The following is a 20,011-nucleotide window of genomic DNA, read 5'->3' as shown; positions in this document are numbered from 1 at the left end:
CTATGCCTCAAATAACTTCAATCAACACAGAGTCAACAATAGTTTCTCTTCCCACCTCATTCATTTCTACTCTCTCGATGGATATTGCTCATCCGTCGAGTAGTGATTGTATCCCGACGGATAAGCTTAACAGCAGTTATCCGTCGGATAGCTTTACCACTCACCCGATGGATATCATTTATCCGTCGAGTGTCTCTGCACAACTTCAAACTTCAATAATTTCAAGTGCAGAAGATTTGGTGGTAATACAATCACTCTTAGGACTGAGAGAGGAGAGTGTATTGAGTGAGAGGCTGGGTTGCTCCCAGGCAAAAGGAGAGGAAAAGAGTGAATCTCGGCAATCCATTCATTCAGGATTGGCAAAAGTGAGTGAGAGGAGTCCCACCTTAGTAGGTGAAGGTGATGGTGTGAGGGTGGGGAGCCAGGGTGAGACCCTGATGCAACAAAAGAGAGAACATGAGAGAAAAGCAGGTACTGGAGCAATAAGGATGGAGCCAGCCATTGCTAGTGAGTCAATGATTGTGGATGATGCTGAAAAGGGAAGACAATTTCAGCAATATTACAAAGCTGTAATTGATAACATTTCCTTGGATGCTGACACTTTTACTCACCCTGTTTCAGCCTATCAACTGTTGGCTGCTCAGGGCAATGTGGAGGCAGAGCAGACTTTACACTTAGTGCACACCACAGAATCTCTTCAAAGAGATAAAGCTGCTGTCAACAGGATGCCTCCTCAAGCTGGAGAGCCATCTGAAGAATTTGGAGTAAATTCTGATGATGATGAATCTAGTTCTTTGAATGGAAGCATGAACTTAGGGGGAGCTGAAGGCCAAAGTTCTGCTTTAAATTTACCTGAATGGGCATGGGCAAAGGACTTTACACCAGGACAATTTGAGGTGTCTTTGGTAAGACAAGTAACAGCTATTCAGCAAGCCCTTCAGGAAGTTTCAGATGCTGGTACCAAGGCTGTTCTTAAAGCTCATCTAGACTCCTTGCACTTAATGAAGATCCAACACTCCAGACAGAATATCAGTGTGGATGAATTGAAAAAGGAGATAGATGACTTAAAGACATACAACTCTGAGAAACTGGATTCACTAATGCCATATGGTACCATGCATGATTTATTACAAAGGTTGAGAAGAGAATCAGATTCTGAAAAGAAGATAGCCAAGCTGGAGACCAGAGTTCAAGTTATTGAGAATTCAGTGGCCCTACTTCTTCAAAATCAATAGACTCAGGCAAATCTTCTCATGCAACTGGCTAAAGCACAAGGCCTAACTCCTTCACTTAATGATAATAAAAAGGGGGAGAGAGAATCAAGTAAGGGGGAGAAAAGACCAACTAAGGGGGAGAACATTGTAGTTCAAATCAGCAAAGTAATTGCACCTTCAATTACTATCTCCAAGCCACCAGTTGCAGATGGTATAGATCTTATAAATGCAGCAGCAACAACTTTGAAAGATGCTGATAAAGAAGAGTTGACTCTGATCAACTAGAAAAAGATTGATGAGGAAATACAGAGAAAGTTTCAATTAGTCAAGGAACCAGATCAGTCAGCAATCCATCACTCTCATGTCAAGCCAATCAATGTGAATGAGATGAGCATGAACTATCTGGAGAAAGGACAATCTTCCTGCATCAAGACTACAAAGGCTGAGATGATTCTTAAACCAAGGGCAAACTATCCAAAGTCATCTTTGAAGAACCCTATGGATACTGTGTATGAGACACCCAAGCCTGATGAAAAGAAGCTTCTGTCAAGATCTATTCTTCTCTACAAAGATCCAGTTGATTCAGCCTCAAGAGAGAGAATTGCAAAGATATTCAGAAATGGGAAGGAAATTTGTGTAGTAGCTGGACATCCACAATTTGCTCAAGCAAAGGAAGAAGAAAAAGCCAGATTGAAGCTGGAAAAGAGGCAAGCTGCTCTAGATGCAAAGAAGTCTAAACAAAAGAAAGAACAGTTTGCTATCTTGACCAAGCTACAGGCTGTAAACTCTTCTCAACAAATTCCCTCTCAACCAACTCAAGCTACTGGATCAAAGAAGAAGATTGAAGAACAGAAGAAATCTCCAAGAAAGAAAGAATTGGCAAAAAGAAAGTTGGATATTGTTAACAAGGAATTGGAAGATCAATTTCCAATGGAATCCACTAAAGCTGAAACTCAAGCATCAAAGCCCTCTGTGGTATTTGAAGACATAAGGGTGGTAGACTCCTACAGGAACATACATGGAGAGCCTATTGTGCCAAAGGATGAGCCAATAGAGTGGGTTAAATTACCAATTCCTGACTTCAACTTGCCAATTCTCACCAAGCCAAGAAGGACAAAATCAAGGGCAGTCAAGAAAGTGAAGTTGTCACCTCTCAAATCCAAGGCAGTAGTCAAAGCTCAACCCAAGATCAACAAGGGAGACTACTTGTACTTGTGTGACATCAAGGAATTTTCAGACCTAAACCTTTATCTGGAGGAGCTGGATGAGGTAAGGGCAATTGATGCATACAGAAACCTACCTGAAAGGTTGGTATTCAAGTACAAAGGAGGAAGGGAGATTCAGTGGCCTCTTCACAGGATATTTCAAGAAAGCTAAGCTGTGTTGATCAAAGTCTATTCATCCTTCAAGAAAAACTTTGGGTTTAATGTAACTGCAAGAAGGTTAGTATTGAAGAAGATTGAAGAGCTAAAGAGTGTTAGAGCCAAAGATGCACTACCCAAAACTCTTATCATCCCATACACAGGGAGAAGAGTGCATCTAAGGCCCTACTGGCTGATGGAATTCATGGATGACAAGGGTGTGAGAAGATTCTTCAGACTAGAAGACCAATTGAGTATCTCTAGCAATGAGACTCTTTTGGAAATGCAAAAAATGTTAGATCTCTCAGAATCTGATGAATTAGAATTCCACAGACAGCTCCAGAATCAAATTGAAGAAAATAACAGAAAGCTTGGAAGAAGATCCAGACCTTCAAGAAACTAGAAAAATCTGCTCAGGCTAGAGGAGCATCTTGAATTGACTGTGAGCCAAACCTTGTATACCTTGTTTAAATTGAAGCACTTTCAGTTTTATCTACTTATCTTTAAAGATATATGTTTAGGATGTTTTGTTATCATCAAGTATCTCTTAATTTATGGCTACAATTCCAGTAGACATAAATTGGGGGAGATTGTTGTGAATATGTTGTGAACTTGATGATTACCTAAACAAAATATCTAAGTAGATTTTACTTAGTGAAATAATGTAGCACTCGAAGGATAAGTATTATAGTCCCGACGGATAACTCAGTTTGAGTACCGACGGATGAGTAATTTATTATCCATCGAGTGAGTAGCTTATATGATGATAAGTTTGTAGCACAGTGTTGTATGCACCTTTGTATAGAATCTGTAGTAGCATATAAGTCATGTTGACTTTAACTAGATATGCAGAATAGGTTGATTAACTGTACATAAGCAATGTCTTGTAATTCTGTATAAGTGAAATGAAGTCAAGTGCCAAAATAGCTATCAACGGATGCTTAACAAAGCTTCGACGGATGATCAAATGACTTTCAACGGATGTTCAAAATAGCAGTCGACGGATGATCAAGTAAGTCATCGACTGATGATCTGAAAGTCGACGGATGATAATATCAAGATTCAAACATCAGTTGAACAGTGAAAGCTGACACACAGCCATCGAGATTGGATACAAACACTGTGGAAGCCTATTAACTGGGTCATAGAGGACGAAAAGTAGCAAAGATCAAGACTGTTAGATTTTATATTTATTCAGTTCTTTTGACTTTGTAATCTTGGTAACATATATAAACCAAGAGAGTAGCAAATAAAAAATAACTAAAAAAACTAAGTTAGCTTAGAAACAAACACAGAGAAATCTTTGTAAGCACTATCTTTAGCATTTCCTGTGTTCTTAGTTGTTCTATCTTGTAAAAGCAGCTGTGAGCATTTCTGCACACAGAGTTCTCTCGATATATTAATATATATCTCTGGTGGAATTGTTTAAATCCACCAGAAAGTTTTTAAAGACTCTTGTTTTTAATTACTCTTGTTTTGATTCATTAAAGTTTATATTCTGCATTGTGCTAATCAAAACAGATATATCAATAATCGAGTTGAACATTTTTATTTCAAGAAAAAGATAAAGAATTCCATTCAACCCCCCCCTTCTGTAATTCTTGCTATATTGTTAAGGGACTAACAAGCCCTGATCCTTTCCTACACTTCTTGGGATTCGTCCCTTGGGTACTTTGAGGACGTTGGTTACCATCAGTCATCGGCTCTTTGCCAACACGTCTCCTTCTTCGGGCTACTTCATCATCCAAAGATTCGGAGTCTCTCTCAGTGTAAGGACCAGAAAATTCCTAATCCTCAGGGATAGGAGCCAAACCTCGTATGTATGGGGGCGATCACCCTCGTGCTTCACTCCGTCCAACATGTCCACTTCCTCCAACCTCAGGGTAAAGGGGCATCCTATAAGGGGGGTTAGTGGTCACAACAGTTGAATACTCGTACCCATTGGGTCGAGAATTCACAGGTGCATGTAGTTGTTGAACTTGGGGATTCGTACCTTGAATAGCCGAGGGAATCGTCCCTTGTGGCTGAGGTTGAGTTGCCCCTATCTGGGCTTTTCCTTGGATAGCTGCATAAGTTGAATGAGGAGGTATCTCCACGGTTGACGAAATCACTTGGGTTGTCCCCGATGGTGTTCCTTCCTCAAGAGCTCTAATTGTTCTCCATGTTCTCGCCATGGTTGTTGTTGTGCCTTCCCATATACGGCGCCAAATGTTATGGATTAAAAACTAAGATGTATAATTGTTGTATTTATTACTAAGGAACGTGAGTTTCGAGACTCGATTTGACTGCTCTTGTATTTCGTGACTCAATCTGCCTTAAGAAGATGTCTATGTACCTTGCTGATTGCCAAGGATCAAGTCAAAAAACGTAGTTCTGATTTGTGGGGTGAGGCCCCTTATATAGATGTTGGGAGTCCTTGAATTGGACTTGGAATAGGAGACTTGATGGTTAAGTCTCTGAATTAGAATGGACTTTGGAGTCCTAGGAAGTAGGAAGTTGATTCCTTATCCCATGAGGTTCCTTAAAGGCCAATCTACAAGGATTTATATCCCCACTAGGACTTATCTTAATAGCTGTTTTTCTCCCTTATTAATTAATTACGAAATTAATTAATAATCGGGATTTTGGGCCTTCTTTGTTCCATCAGGCCTGATCCGGTCCATCAGGCTTGATCAATGTGTTAACCTTTTTGGTCTGAATATCACACATCTTCTTATTGGGTCTTGCAGCCCAAATCATGTGTAATTAATACAACATTAACTACGTAATCATGCTTTATTTATTTCCTATCATAGTTATTGACGTTATATTCATGTTACTTCATGATAGATCAATTGATCAAATATCCCCTTTTATAAATCGGTGATGAAATTAACGTGTTTTGTCTCAAAATAAATTGTATGTGCGTCAATGAAATCGAAAATTTACGATTAAAATATAATATAAATGAAAGCCCACATTTCTCATAAAAATACTTACAACTCATTTAAACGATAACGACAACCGAATAAAATATTAGGGAGTTAATTAAAGAGTTAATACAATTATTTAAATGGTGCAATTATTGATATAATAAATATAACGCAATTCTTACTTTTCTTAGCTAAAAATGTAATAATTAAATATGATGTTCGACATATTGAATATAATATTTGTAAAATTAATCATATGATTACATTTTTCAATATACTTCTTTTTTTATAATTAAATGAATTAAGAATTAGATCAGTAATCCATGGTTATAAAAATTGGAAATCTGATTATCGGAATGTTAAATCGGAACAAAATCGAATATATTTTATATTATTTTAAAAATATAGATGTAAAATTATTATACTTGAGATGTGTAAAATTGGCATGTTATCATTTATACAACCATACCAAGTTGTAACAGCGTTTGTATCCATTATTCATTAAAATAAAGAGTAATAATAATTATTATGCCTTTTTCTTCATTTTCCGGTCTTCTTCCTTATCTTTTCAATTTTCATTCGACGGTCGTCTCGTTTCTTCATTTAAAATCACAGCTGTTGATCAACTCAAGGATGAGTATATTTCTTCTACTTATAGTCAGTTTCTTCTCTGCCGAGCCTTAAATCATATGCTTGCTTCGTCGAATTTTGACGAAAAAGTTGTCAATTTGATCGAAAAATTGCCGATTTAGATCAAAAATAGCAAAAACATTTTATACTCCGGTTTTGATATATAATATCATTTAGTTGTCTTCCAGCTATTTGTCGGCGAAATTGCCGATTTCTGTAACACTGCAGTAATTTTATAAATCTTTTTACTTATACCTCTAGAAAAAAAATCTTTAAACCGATTAATGTAAGAAAGATGATTCACCTTTATGTTGTAAAACTTCGTTGTAACCGCAAGTAATATTCTATCATATGCATTCAAAATCTTCAAATCAATATTAATTTATATTCGATTTGATCGTATAATAAGAATCTCAATTTTATTATAAAAATCCCGTGTAACCTTTAGAAATATATAAAGAGAATATATCTTCTATTTTTTTGGGTTATGCTTGATACATTAACATTGTCAATTTCAGATTAGCTAATGTATTAAATTTATTTGTTAAAAATAAGTTTATTATATATAAAGTGTTCAAAAAAATTTAGAATCTAATCTATATAGGAAAATATAATTAAATTTTAGATATCTAATCATAGGTCGTTAATATTCAATAATAAAATGGTAACAAATGTAAAATTAATAGTAAAATTAAAAATAATAATAATAATAATAATAATAATAATAATAATGAATTTGGTGTAATTAATATATATTATTAAATATGATAATTATTTGTATTTATTGATGATGAATAATAATGAGTTAGGTGTAACTAATATATATTATTAAATTTGGCAATTATATATATTTATTGAAGAGTGATAATTTAATAATTTTAACTGGAATAAAATATCTAATCCAACCCCTTATTTTTTCTATTATATAAATAATAGATTACATATAAAACCTTACAAAATCTTATATTAATAACATATACCATTTATGTTGATTATCCATTAGGTCAATGGAGCTCACTAATGACTCTATCATTACTTGATATTATAGTGATACAAATGGGTTCACGACAAGTGAAGTGAATTTTTTAATATATGCCATTTATATCAATAATTATTTTAAAATTGAGAGAATTGCATTTTGCACCATTTAAATTTGGTTAAAAATTAATTTTGTATACCTGCTTTTATATATTGTAATTTACATTCTCTTAATTTGAAATCCGATTTTACCAAATTTTATCAAGTTTTTAGTCCAAATTTTTATTTTCAACAATATATTTAATCAATTTATATAAAAAATAAGATATATTGTAGATGACAACAATTTAGCTAAATAATTAGATAAAAAAATAAATTTCGAATAGAATTTTAAAATAAAAAAATGCAAATAGCAATTTCTAAAATAATATATATAATATTAATTTTTAGCCAATTTAAGAGAGACAAACTTCAATTCTCTCTTTTGAGATTTAACCCCATACATTGGCTACGGGTACTTTGAATTTTTTTCGGGACAAAGTTGTGAACTGCAATGCAGCAATCAATTATGTCACCGGAGCAATAGGCCACTATGCAAATACTATACCCCAGTCTAATATGCAGGGCTCATTTACAAATGATAAGGCTAGATAAGCGATGCAATGGCCTAAAAATAGTTTGCCGAGGAACCTCCTAGGTGACCTATCTTTAATTACTTCATCACCTCTTGCTGATCTCTTACAACAAAGTCTTCAATCTAAATCTAGACGCCGCACTCAGCAAGTTCATGCCCGCATTATCAAATCCCAATTCCGCTCTGAAATTTTTATCCAAAACAGGCTCATTGATGTTTATGGCAAGCTTCGTTGTTTGGAAGATGCAAACAAACTGTTTGATAGAATGCCTCACAAGAATACCTTTACTTGGAATTCCCTTTTATGCGCTTTGCTTAATTCGGGTCTCATTGATCAAGCTCACAAGGTTTTCGGGTCAATGCCTTACCCTGATCAGTGTTCTTGGAATTCTTTAGTGTCGGGTTTTGCTCAACATGAACGTTTTGAGGAATCTGTCGATTTTGTGGTTAAGATGCATAGTGCGGGTTTTGCACTCAATGAGTATACTTATGGAAGTGTGTTGAGTGCATGTGCTAATTTGAGGAATGTTCACGTCGGTTCCCAGATTCATACATGTATAGTCAAGTCTCCATATGCTTTAGATGTTTATATGGGCTCTGCTCTTGTTGATATGTATTCTAAATGTGGGTTTGTTGATTGCTCTAGGAAAGTTTTCGATGGGATGCTTGAGCGCAATGTAGTATCTTGGAATAGTTTGATTACTTGTTATGATCAAAATGGTCCGGCTCTGGAAGCCCTTAACATTTTTGTGAGAATGATGAATTGTGGGGTCAAACCAGATGAAGTCACTTTAGCTAGTGTTGTTAGTGCATGTTCATGCTTATCCATAATCAGAGAAGGTAAGCAAATTCATGCGCAAATCATTAAATTTGACAAATTAAGGACTGATTTAGTTATATGTAATGCTTTGGTTGATATGTACGCAAAATGTAATAAGATTAGAGAGGCGCGGCAGATATTTGATAATATGCCAATAAAGAATGTTGTGTCTGAGACATCGATGGTTAGTGGGTATGCGAAAATATTAAGTGTGAGAACAGCAAGATCAATGTTTACAAAAATGATTGAGAAAAATGTTGTATCGTGGAATGCTCTTATCGCGGGTTATACACAGAATGGAGACAATGTAGAGGCGTTGGAACTATTTTTCCAGTTAAAGAGGGAATCTGTTTATCCAACGCACTATACGTTTGGGAATCTCCTTAATGCTTGTGCAAATTTAGCTGATTTGAAAGTAGGGAGGCAAGCCCATACACATGTCTTGAAGCATGGTTTTCGTTTCCAGTCTGGATCAGAGTGCAATATTTTTGTGGGGAATTCTCTTATTGACATGTATATGAAATGTGGATCAGTAGAAGATGGGATCCAGGTGTTCAATATTATGGAAGAAAGAGATCGGGTTTCATGGAATGCGTTAATAGTAGGGTATGCCCAAAATGGGCATGGATTAGAAGCTATCCAAATGTTCAAGGAAATGACCCTATTAGGGGAAAAAGCAGACCATGTTACGATGATTGGAGTTCTTTGTGCCTGTAGCCATGCGGGTCTAGTTGATGAAGGGCGTCAATATTTTTATTCAATGAGCAAGGAGTATGGTGTGGAACCGATGAAAGACCATTATACATGTATGGTTGATATGCTTGGTCGAGCTGGTTGTCTTGTTGAAGCAAAGAATTTGATAGCATTAATGCCGATGCCACCTGATAGTGTTGTATGGGGGTCTTTACTCGCTGCTTGTAAAGCATGTCGAGACATTGAACTAGGGAAGTTTGTTGCTGAAAAGCTATTGGAGCTTGATCCCGACAACTCTGCTCCTTACGTTCTTCTCTCAAATATGTACGCGGAGCTTGGAAAATGGAAGGAAGTGATAAGAGTCAGAACACTTATGAGAAAGCGAGGAGTTATTAAGCAGCCCGGTTGCAGTTGGATTGAGATTCAGAGTCAGGTTAATACTTTTATGGTGAAAGATAAAAGGCATCCCAAAAAGAAGGAAATATATTTACTTCTGAATCTTCTTACGAAAATGATGAGGATGTCCGGATACATCCCTGATACTGCTGATCGAGAAGCTGATGACGAGGAAGACCAAACAGACTTCAGTTTGTCAGAAGAGTTAAACCCAGTGGCAGGTTCTACAGTTCCTGCATTGCATAGCTGAAACGAGGAAGACCAAACAGACTTCAGTTTGTCAGAAGAGTTTAACCCAGTGGCAGTTCTACAGTTCCTGCATTGCATAGTTTCTCCACTGCATAGCAGTTTTAGAGTAAGAAAAAAGTACATAATTTTATTCCACTTTATGTTGTACTTTCAGTTTAATATATTGCACAAGTGAGAAAAAAGTATAATGCATGCATACACGCATACACCGGAAGTCGAACTCTTGACCTCCCACAAGTGGACAAGAGCTCCACCACTGCACCAACCCTTTTTTCTCGCATATTTCTACCAATTATTTGATATGTCTTAATTGTGCAATTGCAGGTTTTGATGCTTTTTTTTTTAGATTCTTCTCTGTTCTATTTTTTTTTCTATATCTAAAAGCAAGGGATAGAATTTCTGATTAGCCTACCAAATATAATTGTTGGTGGATGTCACCGTATATATGAACCACCAATTATGTGTATAAATTACTGACTCTCGTCATGTTTTATATAATAAAACCCTCTGGTCTCTCTCACTAATCAGTATCCCTCAGTTTGGTCATATGAATCATAATAATAGGGGTAAAGGGAATTTGTTGCAAGCCTTAGTATGTCTGGGATTTAAATTGCCTTCATATATTTAATTCATACATTCGTTGATTCAACTCTATAGGCGTAATGATGGACATGCATGAATTAAGGTGTAGACCAAATTTCATGTGATTTTATGATAAATTATTTTCATGAAATTAAATTGTTAATATTCACTTAATGGTGAAGATCTATTAAAATTTTACAACCTTGATTCTTAGAACTATTGACAATGGTAATTCTCTATAATTTGCTATGCACCTTGATTCATGCATTTAAATCACATTTGTACAGTTAGATTGTGACAAATTTATAGAAGTGAAGTTATTAAGGCGTTACGTAGCCGAAGTTGCTTATGGATTGCCACGTAGCCCTTTTCCTTATCTTGTATAGCATGTATGAGATAAGACTGGTTAGACATGCCATTTAAATGCGAGTAAAGTGCATTAGGCATACTTACTTGTTGGCTGCATGTCACGGCAATATTATCAATCCGAAATCACAACTTGCAATACTAACATTCATATTCGGTAATTCAGCTTACTTCGGGAGAGATTTTTGTCACTTTATTTCCAACACCTATAATTCTAGGTCTAGGGTCTATTAAGCAATATAATCGTGAAATATAAATTGGAGGAAAAAGTCTTTGAAAAATTAATTATAATTAGATGAAATATGAAATTTGTATTGCTGGTGGTAATCTCTAAAGTATAGCCAAAGCATAAGTACACATAATCATGTACTTTATTTACTCTTTAAATGCAGCTGGATCAGCATGAACCGATTAAAAAGGGTTCTTGTGAAATATGAATTGGATAAGAAAGTCCTTCACATATTAATTAAAAATAAATGAAATATGAAATTTGGTATTGCAAGTGATAATTTCGAAAATGTATTTGACTGTGGTATATCTCCAAAATGAAAGTACGCATAATGCACTTTATTTACTCTTAATGCAATTGAACGAGCATGAAGTAGACCTGACAACGTTTCGTGTACAAACGTTCTCTATACTTTTGTGTTTTCGTGTATCAAATTTTAAATCCGAACCTGACCCGAATTTGGATCCGTGTACCAATTTGGTGACACTAACCCGACACTAATATATTCGTGTTTGGACACTAAAGTACACGAATTATATACGAAAAAATTAAATATTAAAAAATATAATAGATAATTAAATGGTCTTAAATAGTGAACAACAAAGTTCTGATACAAAAGCAAGAAACAAGTGAAAATGTTTTTGCGTACAACAAATTACAAATTGTTCGACATTCAAAAAAATTAAAATCATAAAGTCAACTACTTAATCTAAATTAAGTAATATGTATGGATCTAAATTAAAAGAAAAGAGTTTGAAAGCGGGATATAAGTTTGTACAAGAGGGGCGACTGTTAAATTGGGGGGAAATGAAAAGTAAAGGGACAAAAACTAAAACCCTAAATACTCTCGGCTGCTCAACTAGTCAAATGACCAGTATTTTAGACTTTTAGTATATACAAATTACAATTATATATATATATATTATTTAGAATACGTAAAATTCATATTTTGTATATATAATATATATATAAATATATATTATATTTTTTTAAAAATTTAACTATTTACTTATTACGTGTACTTTCGTTCCGTGTCGTGTACCTATGTCGAAACCCAGACCCGACACTAATTATATCCGTGTTTCGTGTTCGTGTACTTTCGTGTTCCTGCACCAAATTTCCGAACCCAAATACTAATTATTTGTGTCTTTTGGTTCCATATTCACGTTTCGTATACCACTATTGCGAAGTTTATCATGAAGCAATTTTAAAGGGGTCTATCCGCATTGCAGTTAAACTAGGTTTCTTTTGTAAAGATACCCATGTCTAGTTAATAAATTACGTTTAAAGGTACGTGGAGTGTTAATGATAAAGGAAGAGAACTTCCAAGAAGAAAGTGAAATGCAGAAATCCGCAAGGAGCAGTGTTCCTCCTTTTAGCACGTTGTATATATATATTTCAATATATTAGGTTTTAAAGTGTACAGGGAGGGGGTAAAAATTCGAACTCATGAGCCAACCTGGGGAGGGGATAACCCTTGTCACTAAATCCCAAGACATACTTCTTTTTAGTTTTCGAAAAACTAGTATTCTTTTTTTCATTTTTTTTATTAGACTTATATTTTATTAGTTACTAATATCCCGATGCTTGGGGTTTTGTTTCTAATATTTGGTTTTTGTTTACAGGAGCCTCGTAAGGTGATAGATTAAAAGGTTTGTATGGTTGGAGAAAATACAAACTAGTTTGTCAATACCTGTCAAACTTAGTTTCTTAACTTCTAAGTTTTCCTTCATGTGATCTCTGTTGACTGTGTATGTCTTTATCTTAAGTTTCCAACTTTTTGAAGTTTCACCTGAATTTTTGATTTGATATGAACTCCTTCAATGCTTTCTTAATCACTCTTCATGTTGGTATTTTCGTGCCTCCTGTTATTACTATATTAGTAAATCTTTATAGATATTTAGATGATTGTTATTCTTGTAAATGTAGGCAGACCGAGAAAGTGCCATCGTACCATTGGCAGTCCAAGTCCGGCAGAGGATGAAGGCTGATGGTGACCACTTAGCAAGGCAACTATCATTGGGACTTTCAGATTTCAGACTCCGGGGATGGTTTGGCTTGTTGGATTCCAGGTTCTTCGTAAAACTACCCCTAAGGATACTTTTAAAAATTCATTAATGTTAATTTGGTTTAAACTTTAAATGTCACTAAAGAAGGCAGTAGGCAATTAAAAGTAATTTGTTTACCTGTGTACAGACCAACACCAGGAGTTTCTCAATAACCTGCTACCCGAAGGGAAATCCAGAATGATGATTCGTAGGGAAATCCAGAATGATGAATCGTGGCCAACTAGCCATCATAGCAAAGAATTGACAGCAATTTGATAGCTTTGACTAAATGTCCTGCTGCTATAGTTGAAATTTAATGGTAGACGACTTGCAACAATCTACAGTAGAAATTTAATCGTTGGTCTTCAGTTCCTGTTCTTTCTGCCATTTCATCATTCTTTATGCTTTTTTAAAGAATCGAAGTAGCTTTATCAATGTGTTAAGCCTCGAACCTACGAAGATGGGCCAAGACAATGTATTGGTTATTATAAAGTTTGATAAACTTGGGCTCTGCGTTGGAGCAACTTAATTCAACTTTTTTAGCAAAACCAGTTTTTATGTGTCATATATAATTGGGTCCCAAAGATAAGGAACTTGGGGGTCACCACAGAGTGGCGGATGTGGTGCTCGGTGTGTCATAGGACACATAATTGTTTTCGAGGATTTTTTTTCAGGTTAGGTTTGTGCCTCCATTCTCAATTTCTATCCTATAATTTTTATATAAGAAGCATCTTCAATGATAAAATATAAATTGATTGGTTATCATCATTTTGTAAAATTTTAGCTAACGTATTTGATATACACTTGTTAGGTCCAAAAGGTATATACGAAGAGGGTGAATATATATTCTTCGATTTTATCAATTTAATGCAGCGGAATATCATAATTAAAAATGAAATAAATAAACACAAATGATCCTAGATAAATATGCTTTTATTCAAAGTATAAATATCCGAAGGTTTTACTTACAATTTCAAATACAAAGATCCGAAGCAACAATTATAAAAAAAACCAAATACAATGGATATCATTCTAGAGTTATTTTTATCACTCTCAAGATCTATAACTTCTCCATCAAATGATATTAAATACACACAAAGAGGTTACAAATAATGAGTGTAACAAGATCTAAGACTTTAATAAGATGTGAATCAGATTGGACAACACTTCTCTCCTTAATTTCAATAAATGAAATTGAACAGTTCTCGAAGAAATAAATTTTGCAGAGTTTTGATTTGAATGTGCTGAGAATTATATATTCAGTCTGCTTCTATTCTTTAGTTATATAGGTGATAGATTGATGTGGGATAAAGAAGGATACGTAGCTTAATTGTTTCCATGCATTTTGAATTGGCAGCTAGTAAAATGATGTAACTTGCGCCCCTGAAGCTCCACAATTCTTTATTTGCGACTTGATTCATACAATGGTATTTGAATTAATTTATCAAGGCTTACTAGCGACTAGATGATCTCCTTGAACTCTAACTTATGCATAGGAGGGAGAATTAAGCCTTTGCCTTAGCCAATTCAAGACTAACTAGTAACTTACGACTTAGAGAGCCAAGGAGGGAGTTAACTTGCGACCCATTGCTTCCTTGTGCATGCTTTAGTGGCGACCAAGATGTAAAGTGACTTGACACTTAGCTTCTTCATCTGAAATCTTGAGTTGCGACTCCTTCTTTCCTATAGCTTCCTTATTTGCGACGTAGGGAGCTAGTATGAGGAATTTCCCTTAGAAATTATGCTAAGATGAGAGCATGTATCCTTGGATGAACCCTTACTTGCGATGTCTACTCCTTGGAAGCCTAGAGATATAACTTGTGGGACCTAGAGCATATGCAGTATATTTTTAGATGAAGACATGTGGGACCATGCAAGTAGAACTAACTGGTGATCAGGGGGAATAACATGCTCCTCTGAATTCATTTTTTTGCACTAGTTTATTCCCTGAGGCTCGTACCAAGTCAAGATCAGTTCCTGTACTGATATATTGAACTGTATTTCCAGGATATTGCTTCTGATATTCAATATACTGATCTTGGTGACTCCTACTACAAGTTAGTGATCACTTTAACTTAGTTTCTATAGAGCACTGCAATCTCAAAGTTGTCCTGTCTTCAAGTCTTCTCTCTTGAGTCTTCGTACGAATCATAAAACCTGCATTCCCGAATACGAATCCTCACTTAACAATCTTCATAATGATAATACTCAGTTTTCTTTCACGAATCACCGACACCTAGTGCAATGGTCTGGTTCATAGGTGACTAGTTCCGCTCTCAGGCCTTCGTATTATACCCGTATAAACCACTGTTAAGTCTTCTACCAAATATAAACAACTTCACTTAGAATCCTTGAGGTCTTCACACTGATCCTGATAATTACTTCGAATAAATCCAACTTTATTCTTCCAATGCATGAACATATTAATGAATTTCATACGGATTAATGTTGATATCTTCTTCACTATAGCTACCAAAACCATCGTGTACATGCCTAATAAATAATTTGTACTGATTCTAGTGGAATATAGATTATTTCTAAGTCATTTGTTCTATGTTGATTTATCCAACCCAGTATTGTTGAGTTATACATACAGCTTCAATCTTACTCAACAATCTCCCCCTATTTGACTGTTACACCTGACAGTCAAATAATATGGAGAAGCCACAGTTTGGAGGATAACTAAAAATCTTCAATCAGCTTTCAACTCCCATTCCCGGACTTGGAAATAATGCTATCTTATATCTACCGCATCTTCTATACACATGCAGCTTCAGCAGAGAACAGACTCTTCTCTCCCTTATGTAAAGTTGCAGATAGATACGTCTTCCAAATACTGTCTTCAATAATATTCAGATCTTCCCATATAGCACATAAAACAATTTTGGAACTCAGAAAATCGAAACCCAATAATATCTCCCCCTAAGATGAAGAATCCCCTCTTTAATACAATAAAGTTGGAAACTCCCCTTCTTAGTTTTAGAAAAACTATTAAATCTTGATAATATCTATAATTTCTCTTATAATCTCTTCCCCTTAGTTGAGTAATCCTTCAAAATGTATCAGAGTGGAATCTTAGGATCAAACAACCAAGTGAAGATATTATATATTGTAAACATTTTCTCACAATGCAAGTGTGTGATTTCTGTTTAGTGATCTCACATTGTGTTTCACTCCACTCTATACTTAAGTGTTTGTTAGTCAGCTCACAGTGTGTCACTCACTCAAAGCTCAAAAAATCCAAGTGTATCTGCAAGAAAATCCTTTTCAAAGAAAAGTTGCCTTCCACCTTCAAGAATGAAAACTCTTAGTCAAGAGATTCTGAAATGGTCCTTCTGAGGAAATTAGGATTCTTTTAAGTGGCAGAGTTCCTTATATCCCTCAACTTTCATGAAGAAGTATACCTCATAAACTCGTCAGATTATATCTGAGTCCTCATTTACAAGCGGCAATTTTGGCTAAGTCAAAATCATTTCCAGATTTGAATTCTGGGAAGATAATCAATGATCAATGATATGCTATTAGGGATCAAAGATTTCTTTTGAATTATGTGAAGATTTATCAGAGTAACCACTCTAGAATCATAAACCCATATTCAATATTAGAGTATTGATAAATGTACCCTAGATCTTAGGATCTTAACCTTCATCCAAAAATCAAATTCCAGGACCATTTTATATATTAGAGACCAGGATCTGAGGATTAAGATAAAGCAACTTCCAGAATCATAGGTTCTCATTCAAGAACTGAGATAAAGAGCAGAAACATGATCTAGGATTCAACCATTGTTAGTGACCTTGATATGGTATAACAACAATTGTTGCATCAATACCTTCCTTGTATGTGTAAATCTCACATGTGCATTGGAAATATTTTAATCAAGGGGTAGTGACTCTCATTCAGATGCCTTGGATGACATGAGAATTTTCAATGATAACACTTTATTGGGAGAATGCACCTAGCAACTATTTATATGTCTTTTTCAGCTCCATATCCTTTTGAGAGAATATAGATGGGTTTACAGATGTCTCAGGTTATAGATACACCATTTCTTTGTGAGAGACAGAGCTGTAGCATTAACCTTTCCTTCCTTATGTGGTGCTTCTTGGCACTATCTACCTCATTATCATCACAACTCCAATACCAAGTGGTATTGATACCAACTATTAATTCTGTCTGACACCAATGGTTACTTTTGATATATCAGAGAAAAAAGATGGTATCAAATGGTGAATATATATATCAGAGCCAGGTAAGGATGTTGTTTGAGAAGTGTTTGGTTCTAATGACCTAGGCTAGAACCTATGAGGTTTGATAGGATCATAGTCAGTTCCTAAAACCACTGAGGGTGTTGAAGGTCACAAACATCCGAAGTACAATATCAGAGAATTTAGTAATAAATAACAAAGTGATTTCAGAACCATAATGTTTTACCTTTACTTACCATCATATGGATTCATGAAGGATGCCTCAGATGATCATGCTTTCTGATTCTTTTGACAATGCAATTCAATCAAATCTCATTAGCTCAAAAACATCTCAAATTCGTCCAATATAGATAACTAATATCCAGAGGTATTCAGAGTATAAGAAATATATCAGGACCTAATATCCAGAACAAAGCATAAGCATAGCAAGATCATTAGAGTTACACACAGGATCAACATATAAGTCATAAAATCAATCAATTATGCCAAGTGTACATCTACAATTATGTACCAGTTGATTAGTCATAACAAGACTAAAACCAATTAAAAACTACTCCTGACATAAACATATCACAACTATCATTAGTCATGCTGCATATTTATTCTAGCACAAGATAAACAGAGTTACTCTAGCATAAATAGAGAATCAGAGTGACCAAGGAACCTGTTGTCAGAGTTACATAGGGTCTGAATCTCAAAATCATACAAAATCTACTCAGAAAACATGATTTAATCACACAAAATCTAATCAGAGTACTCAAGCTAGTTGCACAGAATCTTAACCTATCAATCAGAGTTCTGACAGGATCACAAATTAGATTACATGATCTTAAATTAGAGTGCAAATAAGATTAAGATGTATGTGTGCTAAAATAAATATCAATATCATGAGTGTTTGCATCAGAGAAAACCATATAACATGTAAACATTCAAACAATTCATATATTATATCAATAACTCTAACTAACTTACCACTAGCATATAACATGGAAAACATGGTAATTAGTTAGCTTCAAAAAAGTTTACAAATATGAATATATATTATGAAATAAATATGTAAACTTACTTTCCCATGTTGTTAACTTTGATTTGTGGAATATTACTTGTTTTTCTCCCTATGAGTTGTCGTTGAATCAAATATGAGACTTGGTGCTTTGAGGGGAATAAATTTTTAGCCTGTACCAGAATCTGGATCTAGATCAACCCCTATTATATCCAGAAACAGCTTCAGGCTTCTTTTCACTCTTGGAAAGATCTTCACTATTTAAAGATTGTGATCTATGCTTGAATCTGGGAATAAGCTTCCACAAATTTAATCTTCGAACTGATTGAGTTCATCTTGCATAACAATCACTCAATCTGGATCTCCAAGAGCTTCAATGCTTCCTTTGGTTCCATTTGTGATAAAAACCCATAATCTATTCAATTGTTTACAGCAGCTCTTCTAACCTTTACTATAACGACCGGTATTTCTGTATTATTAAAAGTGTAATTATGGAATAATTAAATAAATAAATATGTGCATTGATTATGTCAGCTGTGTGTTGCCTTATTATTAATTGTGTGTGACTAATTATTGATCGAGGATTATTTATATAATTAATTGTTGAGCGGTATTATTTTTTTTTACTCTTAAAAGTGATTTATTGATGATTAATTTTCATAAATATTGGAATTGTCTCTAAAATTATTTTTATGGTTTAATTATTTGAATAATTATTTTTGAGAATTTATAAAATTTAGAAAACAATATATCATCGATTATTTATTCCAGAATGATTTTTTGATTGTATTTATGAGTAAATTCATTATTAAATACCAGAATGTTTCAAATATTATGAAACTCATATTTTCTTAAGTTAGGAATATTTAGAGAATTTTAAAAGTGTTTCTTGAATTTTTTTGATTTATTTACACTCGCAGCTCGATTCGTTAAATCGAGAAAAATGAAACAGGAATCAGATTATGGAACCATATTAGGACACGTGTCTTGCAGTGAATATATATATATATATATTGATACTGTTGCCCAGTAAAGATACAATTGTTTATGAGGGATTGGATACAATTGTATAAATATTTCGAATAAGTGATAAAAATATTACAGTTCTTTATATTTCTGATAAAAACTGTTACAAACTCTCTCAAGAAATACTGATGTTCTTGAGAGCTGCTAGGTCGTACAATGCTCAAGTTAATTCACTATATGATGACCTAAACCGTGTTTATATAATACACAGCTGCTGCTATACAATCTAAGATATGCATTATCAAAAGCTAATTGAAACTGATACATATCTTCAATTGAATTGATAAAGTCCTATAAATCAGACGTAAGAGATATCTATTCCACAATACAAGGAACAGAAAAAATCTTCTAAGCTGGCTGCCTCCAGAAACTGATGACATACAAATGCTGATGAAGTGTCAAATCATGATGACACATCAAATACTGATGACACCCGAACACTGCCAGATCCCGAGCTTCATCTGATCATCGAGAATCAGTACGTGACAATCTCCTCCAATTTATGCTTAATACAATGAAGCACAAATTCCATTCTCAATGATGCCAAAACCAATTACAAAATGTACAAGGAGTAAAGCTCACTTCAGTATCTTCAGATAATTGATAATTATTTCTAGAAAGTTTTTCAACCTTTATTCCTCCTTGTCTTGAAGGACTTTAAT

General features: G+C 34.5%; 1 protein-coding gene and 1 long non-coding RNA gene across 3 annotated transcripts; both read left to right on the top strand.

The window, feature by feature from the left end:
- The first annotated feature begins 7,573 nt into the window (after positions 1 to 7,573).
- Positions 7,574 to 10,349, top strand: LOC141673003 (pentatricopeptide repeat-containing protein At2g13600). The gene has a single exon (XM_074479734.1). It carries the CDS (start codon positions 7,753 to 7,755, stop codon positions 9,886 to 9,888), a length of 2,136 nt encoding a protein of 711 aa, XP_074335835.1. The 5' UTR covers positions 7,574 to 7,752; the 3' UTR covers positions 9,889 to 10,349.
- Positions 10,350 to 12,665: 2,316 nt separating this feature from the next.
- On the top strand, positions 12,666 to 13,834 carry LOC141672750 (uncharacterized). 2 transcript variants are annotated; one of them, XR_012555696.1, is made up of 3 exons: positions 12,666 to 12,815; positions 12,994 to 13,136; positions 13,261 to 13,834. It is a non-coding gene; the product is annotated as an uncharacterized LOC141672750 (long non-coding RNA). The 2 variants fall into 2 exon arrangements; XR_012555695.1 differs by having other exon boundaries at positions 12,773 to 12,910.
- The last annotated feature ends 6,177 nt before the right edge of the window (positions 13,835 to 20,011 follow it).

The sequence above is a fragment of the Apium graveolens genome, chromosome 7, assembly GCF_009905375.1.
Source record: "Apium graveolens cultivar Ventura chromosome 7, ASM990537v1, whole genome shotgun sequence".
In the NCBI taxonomy this organism is placed as follows: domain Eukaryota; kingdom Viridiplantae; phylum Streptophyta; class Magnoliopsida; order Apiales; family Apiaceae; genus Apium; species Apium graveolens.
The sequence above is the reverse complement of the archived record's forward strand: the minus strand, read 5'-3'. Positions and strand labels throughout refer to the sequence as shown.